This window comes from Rosa rugosa, chromosome 5 (assembly GCF_958449725.1).
Source record: "Rosa rugosa chromosome 5, drRosRugo1.1, whole genome shotgun sequence".
In the NCBI taxonomy this organism is placed as follows: domain Eukaryota; kingdom Viridiplantae; phylum Streptophyta; class Magnoliopsida; order Rosales; family Rosaceae; genus Rosa; species Rosa rugosa.
The window spans coordinates 7,352,885-7,362,910 of NC_084824.1; the positions used below are offsets into that span (position 1 = coordinate 7,352,885).

Below are 10,026 nucleotides of genomic sequence, written 5' to 3' on the forward strand. Positions count from 1 at the left end.
CATTCTTTTGTATTACGCGACCGATGTTCATTAATCTATTAAACATCGTTTCCTTTTATGAAGCGATGTCTATTTTTCTATTAAACATCAGTTTTTGAGGTTGGCACCGATGTTCATACTTATACTAGACATCGTTTTTCATTTAATAAATCGATGTCCATTGGATTATTTTACATCGTTTCTTACTTATTAAGTCGATGTCCATTGGATTGTGTTACATCGTTTCTTACTTAATAATTCAATGTGCATTGAATAAAGAGACATCGATTTTTGTTTCCAATCTGATGTATCATCTCTTTAATGACATCGTTTTTGTAGTTTAATACTGATTTGAAATACGCGTATATACATCATGTCCTTTATAAATTGAAAATTGGTAAGATACCAATATGAACTCATTTCAATTACAAACCAACAATCACAATTGTAACACCATCCAAAGGTTTTGCAAAATTATAAGCATCAAAATACCTAAAACTACTAAGCTTCTTGTTGAACTTAAAGAGTTATACATACACAAAGCTAGTGACCAAAACTTCTGAACCATATGTGTGGTAATAACTACCATCCTCCTTGCTTGTAACATTCCTCACCAAAAGACAGGTTGAAAGACCTGCACATATAAAGACACGTTCAAATTTATATTAGGATCCACGCCAGAACACTTCTAGCTGGAGCAGCCCCATTCTAATGCTCCTGCATAATATGTATATATCAATTAGATGGAATTTAATTTTTCTAGCTGGAGGTTTAGCCATTGTTTCATAGTACAAGAAAATGATTACCGACTCACATAAATAATTGTTTGACACCAATTTTAACTTTCAAGTATGCAATGCCTGACAATGGTACTGCTTGAACTCTTAAATAAGTATATTCTACATCTTAGAGGTTATGCAGCACAATTTCAATTTAGCAAGAAAATATATCAATATAAATTTGCTCCAATTAAACAAGATCATAAAACTTATAACTATAGACTCACCTTGAGTAAGAGACAGTTGGAAGTAATTCCTTTATAACTTGGTGAAACCTGTGTGTTAATGACAACTAATTAGAAGGCCAGCTTAAAAGGCATATTCACAATAGTAGTAAGCACAAGCAAAGACTGGTAATATTGTTATTTATGTATCAAGTAACCAACCACCAACTAGTTAAATAGAGATACAGAACAATAATAGAACATCATTAAATTCAGAACACTAACACAGTGACTAAATTGAGAACCCTTTTTCTAAAGAAATAATCTACACTGAACAAGAAAGAATGTCTGAAATTGTAAGGCAAGTACTGAAGAGAGCATTGCTCTTCAATTAATCAAGTAATCTACAAACCAAGGTAGCTTAGTAATAGTTTCACTTTTTCTTGCGTCCATATATATAAGCCTTGTATGTCTTATCATATACCTGCACATCAGGCTGAAGCATAAGATGATGATACCTTGATTCTGATACTAGGGACGGTAAGTACGTAGAGGAAAAATTGTCCCAGTCAACCTTCTTCATGTTGAAATTCCCAGCTCTGGCAATAGTAACTGGGGCAAAAGTGCCAAACTGGTAGCTCTTTGTATTTTCTTTCGAGTCCTCTGAATTGTTCCTATCAACCTTACGTACTATGCTCTCACGTTGCCGTACTATACTCTCATGTTGCTTTTGTTTCTGAGCTTCCAATCTCCCAGCAGTAGAAGATTCTACTTTGCCCCTCTTACAACGTTTGTGATATCTATTCCAAAGGCTCTTTTTCTAGACTCGTCTGAAGCTGAACTCGTAGCATCTTTTCCTCTCAATCCCAACCATTTATATGCAGGCTTCCTTGTATCTACTGCGTGGGTCTACATATTTTTGAACAAGGGGCACAGTTTGGCTTGGCAGTACATTATACTAGCTGTTTAAGAGATTATGAATTCTAATATTTCTCTATCACAAGTTCTACAAGTTTTACCTTTTCAATAAGATTCATGGAGGACGAAACATTTGCAATATCATAAATCCGCCTTACTTTAGCTGCTTCATCAAGTAGAGAAAAGGCAAGAGTTTCAGCTCCTTAAGTAATATGTCAAAAAGATTCAAGAATAAACAAACGCAAGTATAGATTTCTTACTTCTCATTACGGATGCATTGTGTGCATCCAAGGGAGATGGATTCTACCTACAAAATTAGATTACTACCATAGTCATCTAAATAAAAAGAAAGAAGTAAATAAGTGGCAGTGGAAACAAAATTGGACATATTTGTCACTAGAAACAGAGGCACAGGTTCTTAAGAGCATATAATACAACTATAGTCCGCTGGTTTGCATGTTTGCAAACTCCACCACTCTGCTCTTCCCCAGCAGCTGAAACAGTAGCCCTGGACTTAACAGCACAAACAACACCAACGCTATCACCACCGGTCCCCAATCTGCCATTACTACTACTGCAGTCTACTTCTTGATCACTTCTTCTGTGTATAGTTGATCAGTTTGTGTGTGTAGTGAAGTTGTCAACTTAGGAACTAAGACTTAATGTTTCTCTCTAGCTGAGCTAGCAAGCTATATATACTGAATCTAAAAGTACATGGAAAAATGTGTTGGCAATTGAGATACGGAAGGAATATGAAAAAGAGAGAGCAATCACAGTATTAGTGTAGTAGAAGAAATCTTCAACTGAAATAGTATAAATGTGTGTGAACAAATAGTCGGTGGCTTGTGGTGGGATGCAAAAGACACATGGGCCAAAGTGACATGGTCTTGAAAATGAACCCTTTTAAAGTTTAATTAACAGGTGTTGAGAGTCCTTATAATTTAGACAACATACACACAGAGTTAACTAATCACTCTTTGTAATAATCCCCTGTTATGTTCTTCAAATGAACCATATAATGGTACCAAACAGAATCAACATCTTTCTACATTCCCTTTTCTCAGATCATTTTAGACTCAAAATTCAAAGCACTGACAATAAAGATTTACCATTTTTCGAGTTTCCTGAAGATTTGGGATTGACAAAATTCAAAGCACTGACAATAAAGATTTACCATTTTTTGACTCAACTTGTTTCACGATGAATGTATAGCACAACCATTATGCAATATCAGTAATGGCGAGTAACTAAAATGTGATAAAACCCTTATCGACATATGATCTGTATAATTCCATGTTTCACAGAATGACAATGATGGGATGAAAGACTAACCGGATCAATGGAACCGTTAGGGAACAATGAATAAAACAGAAGGCCATCTCCTCTGCGCGGCTTCACTCTCAAACCCATACATTCCTGAGAATCATGTTTTCCATCCAGGTTCAAGCCACTCTGTAGCTAAAAAGAAAAAAGGATGATCACCAAGGAACCAAAAAGAGCCATTGAAAGAAAGAAAGAGAAAATAAGAATCTTGCCTCGTATGGAAACATTGTTTCCCCACCTTCTTCAACATCAGTTAAATACAACAGGAATGATACAACCTGCACAAGGTCAATTAGGACTAATATAAGGATTCTTTACAACCTTTTGGTATCATTACAATTTCTTAATGGTTATATGAAGTGTTTAATCATTGAAGAGGCAAATTGACCACTAACGGAGAAACAAATAATAACCAAATGAAAAACTGAATTTTATACTGAAGATGTACCCTTTGGCTTGTCTGTGGACCATATTCCTCCGGGTGGAATGCATCATAATGAGAATTATACTTCTGCCCAATCTCATAACGCAAGACGTTGAATGCCTGAAACATGATGATATCCTCACAGCTCAGACAATGTTACAAATTGGCCTGAAATAAAAGGTTAACTAATTCAACAAAAGATAAGTCATCATTGTGATTAAGACAAAAGTTTATATTGTAATGAGTTCATATCACTTTGAATTACTTTGGTGGGTAGAGGCACATGCATATAAACTCATAAACAGGGTCAAACATAGTTATTAGCATAAGAGAAATGCCATCACTGTGATTAACACAGCATCTGATCATTACTTGGAATATTTACCACTAACAACCAGATTAAACCCGCGATTATGTAAAATTGTCAACACTACCAGCATGTCAAAAAACAGAACCTGAAACCATTGCCCATTACACACACACCCCCACAACCAAAAAAATTGTGCATGTAGTACATTCTTATGTGTATCTGAGGTATATAAATCACTTTGGCAATGCAACAGACCGATATTTCTTATGATTTTGTGAGTTGATAAGCTCCAGGCTATTAAAGAAACACTAAATAGTACCTCTCCATGGGTCCTGGGAATCATAGTTGCTCTTGCAATCTTTTCCTCAATGACATCCAAAGTCCCAGACTTGTCTCGATAAGCCGAAAGAAACATCCCAGAACTGATCGAAAAAGAGAGAACCGAATTTTAGAATACTAACACTCATCAGATTCTAGTTACTTAATCGTAAGCTCAAATCAACAATCACACTATTAGGCCAGTCTTCAAGTTTCTGATGCATATATAAAAAAGGAAAGGACACAAACTTGGCAAGCACAACTCACCAAAATTTGAAGCTTTAAGCTTCGGACTATCAGAAAAGGAACAGAGCAAAACAGAATCACAAACCCAAAAGAACGAGGCTTTATACAAGCATTGAGTCCTTGAGAACCAAACCCACCACCAGAAAACGAAAGTAAACCCAAAACCTAAAAACACCCATCAAATCCTTGGAAGCAAATTAAGAAACAAAAGCAGATCGGTGAATTTTTTTTTTTGAATAAGCAGATCAGTGAATTAAGGACTCACAAATCCTTCGAAGACATGCATTGAACATAGTCGTGAATTACCTATGAAAGAAAAGCTCAAATTTTCTCCAAATCACCGGCCTCAAACTCGGATTATGTTCACCGTCTTCAAGCAGAGGAGCTGGTCCGACGCAAAAAAGAAGGAGGACGAGGAGGGTCGGGTTCTGGTTGGAGTTGGAGAACGAAGACGAGGAGGGTTTTGGTCGGAGACGGAGAACAAAGAGGAGGACGGTATTGGTCGAAAGAGGAGAACGAAGAGGAGGAAAGCGAGGTTTGGTCGAATAGTGTTAGGGCCAGCTAAAGTCAATGTTTAGTCCAAATATGTCTAAGTGTGGGAATGAGCTTTTCCTTCCCCGCGCTTCTTTAAAATTTTTTAACTTAGCCGCTCAGGGTTTTTCTGAAAATTCAAATGAAAGTTTTGTCACCGGCTAATTTCAAAACCGATGTCAGTTATATGCATACAAATCGGTTTTTGAGGAATCGATGTTACTAACATTGTTTTACATCGCGTGTATTTCTCACCGATTTAATTGTCATGATGTCTATGAGCATAATTCTAGTAGTGCCAAGCCCAATCCAAACAAATGAAAAAAAATAAACACACAAGATCGGAGACGCCTTCTTCTGCCTACTGTCTAATGCACATTTAGTTACTTAATTAAACACACAAGATCTAAAAAAAATAAAATAAACACATAAAAGACACAATGATCGACAACACCAAACACGTACAAACAATATTGATTGTACTTGAGCAGATCGATCCAGTTACAGCTACCCATTTTTATGTCCATGAAATAATCAAAATCCAAACCCAGCTCATGAAGTCATGATCAATCTTTGTCTTTAACGTAGCATCATGCATGGAAGACAGAGAGATTGAGTTTTGTCTGTGCACTATTACACACTCACATGCATTGCTGCCCTGTTTCTCATAGATCTTTCACCATACTCAGATTTGTTTAATATAATGAATTCGAACCTTAATTTGTTTACAACACTGTGTTTATTTCTATCTTAAATAGAAGTTTTTTTTTTTTGACAATTATATCTTAAACAGAAGTTTTGGAAAGCCCAACCTCATGATCTTATTATTGTTTGAAGAAGAAACATATAGCAGAAGGTATATAGAACCAAATCACCAAAATTGGAAATGCTTGATGCAATACAAGAACTAAGCCTCTCCTTTATTCCTCACTCGATCAATTGAACACTTTCACGAGCAATCGTATATGCCACTAAATTAGGTACACTTGGTAACTTGCAAGTTATTTCATTAACTTGTAGGCTTGCAGGGGCATCAATTAAGTGCGTATCTCGATCATCATATATCAATGATTTATTCATTGGTGAAGTATTGATTTTGTGAATTAAAAAGAGATACAGACGTTCGACAATCATCAGATTCTACTATTATGTAGAAGGGAAACATTGGTCATGTAAACTAATAAGAATTACCATTGTCCAGCAATCAAACTCCACAATTAACATTAATTGAAAGTAAGCAGGAAGCCCGCTTTAATGGCAAAAAAACTAAACCAAAACAAGGTCCCTGTGTAGCCTGACCATTAGATTGATATGCTCCTATCTAAATGATCATACAGCTTTACATGATACCTCTACCTCCTCCTAAACCAGTGAATCACTGAATCCTCGGACAAAAGAAGCTATTAACTATTGAATCCTCGGACATCTCGAGTCGAAGACAAACGAACATGGCACATGCACGTGTAGCAGATCTAGTATCAGCGGCCACAGACCCAATACTATTTCCATCTCCAAAAGCCATTGCTACTTCCTCATTGCCCAGGCCCAAAAGCCCAACAATGTATCTCACAGTCACGTAGAGAAATACAATGAACACTTTTATACCAAACCAAAACGCGTCACTCACTAGTCTCACTTTGGTCCTCACTCCCTTCTCGACAATGGTCTCACTCTCCCAACTCCCATTCTTCTTCTTCTTCTTCTTCTTCTTCTTCTTCTTCACAACCCTCTGCAACTCCCAACATTACCTCCAACTCCCGCTTCTCCACACAGACCCCTTCCCCACACCCTCCCAAGCCCTCTCTCTCGACACCCACCGCCTCTCTCTCCTCCACAACCGCCGCCGCCGTTCCGCCACCTCCCCCGTCGTCTCCGGCGCCTCCACCGGCTCCGGCCAGTACTTCGTCCACCTCCGCCTCGGCTCTCCCCCCCAGAGCCTCCTCCTCGTCGCCGACACCGGCAGCGATCTCGTCTGGCTCCGCTGCTCCGCCTGCAAAAACTGCTCCAATCGGAGCCCCGGCTCCGCTTTCCTCGCCCGCCACTCCACCACATTCTCACCCTACCACTGCTACGACTCCGCCTGCGACCTCGTCCCCCGACCCGACCCGAGTCCGTGTAACCATACCCGGCTCCACAGCCCCTGTCGCTACGAGTATTCCTACTCCGACGGATCCAGAACCGCCGGCTTCTTCTCCAGAGAAACCACCACTCTAAACACCAGCTCCGGGACACCGGCGAAGCTCTCTGACTTGGAGTTCGGGTGCGGGTTTGATGTTTCGGGTCCGAGCTTAACCGGGCCGAGTCTCGGCGGGGCCCACGGCGTCATGGGCCTGGGAAGAGGCCCAATCTCGTTTGCCTCGCAGCTGGGTCGCCGCTTCGGGAACAAATTCTCCTACTGTCTACTGGACTACACCCTATCGCCGCCGCCGACGAGTTACCTCAGGATCGGAGCCTCCAAATCCGACGTCGTTTCGAAACTGAGCTTCACACGCTTGCTGCTCAACCCTCTCTCCCCTACATTTTACTACATTGGGATCAAGTACGTCTCCGTCAACGGCGTTAAATTACCGGTTCGCCCCTCCGTTTGGTCCCTCGACGAGCTCGGTAACGGCGGCACGGTGATCGACTCGGGGACGACGTTAACTTTCTTGCCCGAGCCGGCTTACCGTCTAATCCTGGCGGCGTTTAAACGGAGCTTGAAGAAGCTGGCTAGCCCAGCCCAGCCGACTCCGGGGTTCGATCTCTGTGTCAACGTGTCGGGTTTAGCGCGGGCGAGACTACCAAAGCTGAGTTTCGGACTCGCGGGTGGCTCGGTTTTCGCGCCGCCGCCGGGGAACTATTTCATTCAGACGATGGATCGGGTCGAGTGCTTGGCGATCCAGCCCGTTGATTCCGTGTCTGGCTTTTCGGTGATAGGGAATCTTATGCAACAAGGATTCTTGTTTGAGTTTGACAAGGACCGCTCGCGGCTCGGTTTTTCACGTCATGGCTGCGCGCTTCAGTGACCCGGCCCAAAACTCTCTCTTTTTTTTGCTTCTTTTTGAATTTAATAATTAATTTAATTCATATTTATGAGTATATTAAATGTGCACACTCTGAGTTCTTTTTGTATTTACACTCTAATTTTTTCTTTTAGAGACTTTCTGCTTTCTTTTTTAGGAGTAAACGATAACCTTTTTTTAAAAAGTTAGTTGAAAAGCTAGTTGTATACTTGTATTACAAAGAAATTTCCGAGTTCATTGTCAACAAAAAAGAAATTTCCGAGTAGGGTATAGAGTTAAATTGAAATGTACCAAACTCAAATATACAAATTAAAGTGTGTGGATACTGTAGTTAAGCAAAAATTTATGAGTGAGAAATAAGTGCACTTTTCAAGGGACGACTTTAACCCATTAATAATACCCGATAAATTTATAAAAAATGCAAGTTTTTGTTTTTTTGAAAGAAATAAAATGTAGACCAATAAAACTATAAAGGACAGTGGTGGGGGCATAGGGAGTTGGCATTTTACAGAAGCAGTGCGAGAAATAATGAATGAAGATATGGAAGGACTTGCCTTTTGATCTTATGGTCTTTGGTTCATTGTGATTTTAAAGAATTGTAGCTGACAAAACTTCTCACTTTCTGCTGTTAGCTCTTCCCTCTTCAATTTAATATGAGATGGCTTTAAGACCGTTGGATTGGTATGTCCTACTATAATCAATGATTTTGAGCGGCTGTGTGTCGTGATAATAAAATTTAGGGAAAATGGCTCGTACAATACATGATGTTTAAGCAATTCTAAACCTTCGTATCTCAAGTTTGAAAAATATCAGAATGGTACCTGAGGTTCTGGCTGCAACCGAATATTTATACGTAAAGTCGTTAGCTCTGTTACGAAGGTTGCCAGTTGGCATAATTTGAAGGGCATTTTCGTCCCTTCATGTCTTAAATGTATTTTTATTTTTTTGTCATATCTTTTTCCTCTCTGTCCATCTATTCTTTCTTATCTTCATTCTCCCTCCTTCCAGATCAAAGAAAAATCTCTCTCTCTCTCTCTTTCTTGTTCATTGCTTTCTTTCTCACTCATAGCTCTCAATTTTCTCTGTGTTCTCATTCAAAACCCCTTTCTCCAGAATTGGTAATCTTGGTCTTAGATTAAGAAGAACATGACTCTCTTGCATGTGTTATTTTTCATTCATTCGGGGTGAAAGCAATTGGAGATTTGGATATTGTAAAATTGAATTGAAATATTTGCTAAATTTGGTTGATATGGGTCTGGGTATTGCAAGTATGAGGAGGTTTCGATCTCCAACTCAATTGATCTAATGTTTTGATGGTGGATGCACCGATGCAGTTTGGGTCTTTTTAGTGCAACTTTTGATCTTAGATTTATTGAATGGGAGCTTCTATTCATACATCCAGAATTGACATTTGGACTTCTCTATTTTTCCAAGTAATAGTTGACTTTGTCAACTCATGTTAAATTACCAATAAATACACAAAAGAGGAAAAAAAGAGTTTTTTGTTGTCAGACTCAACATAGAGTTTTTTTACCATGTTGAATGCACTAACCACCATTCAATATAGCCTTCGTCTTTGGTTAACCTCCGATCTTACAGTTTGCATCCAACACCGATTTGGTGCTTGTTTTAGTTAATAGCTCTTTACTTGTTATTTTATTTCCGCTCACATGTACATGTCCATAAGTTAGGACCGCGACTTAGAGAAGCTAGCATAGTTGAGATTTCACGACTCTTTCGATAAGCTAGGGTATGATTAACATTTAATCATATACCCGGCTTAGAATCTCAACAACAAGATGAACCATCATCCTAGCAGTGATACCACGATAGAAAACAGAGGCATATATAAAAGATGATTATTGAAAAAGAAATTAACAAAATGATGAATCTTCTATGAAATCTCACTGAAAAGTGACTGTAATATCACTCTAATATCAAATGTCAATAATAATTTGTCTCAGTTCACTTATATCTATATTAGAGGGACAAGTAATGCTATGGTTAGGTGTTTTATGCTAACTGTGTGGAC

At 39.0% G+C, this 10,026-nt stretch overlaps 2 protein-coding genes and 1 long non-coding RNA gene across 4 annotated transcripts; 1 reads left to right on the forward strand and 2 right to left on the reverse strand.

Moving 5' to 3' along the window:
- Positions 1–1,040: 1,040 nt before the first annotated feature.
- On the reverse strand, positions 1,041–2,129 carry LOC133712496 (uncharacterized). Of its 2 annotated transcripts, none has more exons than XR_009847439.1 (3): positions 2,101–2,129; positions 1,942–2,003; positions 1,041–1,831 (listed from the first exon to the last, which is right to left on the reverse strand). It is a non-coding gene; the product is annotated as an uncharacterized LOC133712496 (long non-coding RNA). The 2 variants fall into 2 exon arrangements; XR_009847438.1 differs by having other exon boundaries at positions 1,942–2,006.
- Positions 2,130–3,106: 977 nt separating this feature from the next.
- On the reverse strand, positions 3,107–6,514 carry LOC133711137 (probable prolyl 4-hydroxylase 9). Its single transcript, XM_062137302.1, has 5 exons — positions 6,441–6,514; positions 4,217–4,319; positions 3,612–3,707; positions 3,376–3,441; positions 3,107–3,292 (listed from the first exon to the last, which is right to left on the reverse strand). The coding sequence occupies exons 1-5, from the start codon at positions 6,512–6,514 to the stop codon at positions 3,107–3,109; spliced, it is 525 nt and encodes a 174-aa protein (XP_061993286.1).
- On the forward strand, positions 6,403–8,143 carry LOC133709964 (aspartyl protease family protein 2). Its single transcript, XM_062135926.1, has one exon. The coding sequence runs from the start codon at positions 6,582–6,584 to the stop codon at positions 7,995–7,997; it is 1,416 nt and encodes a 471-aa protein (XP_061991910.1). The 5' UTR covers positions 6,403–6,581; the 3' UTR covers positions 7,998–8,143.
- The last annotated feature ends 1,883 nt before the right edge of the window (positions 8,144–10,026 follow it).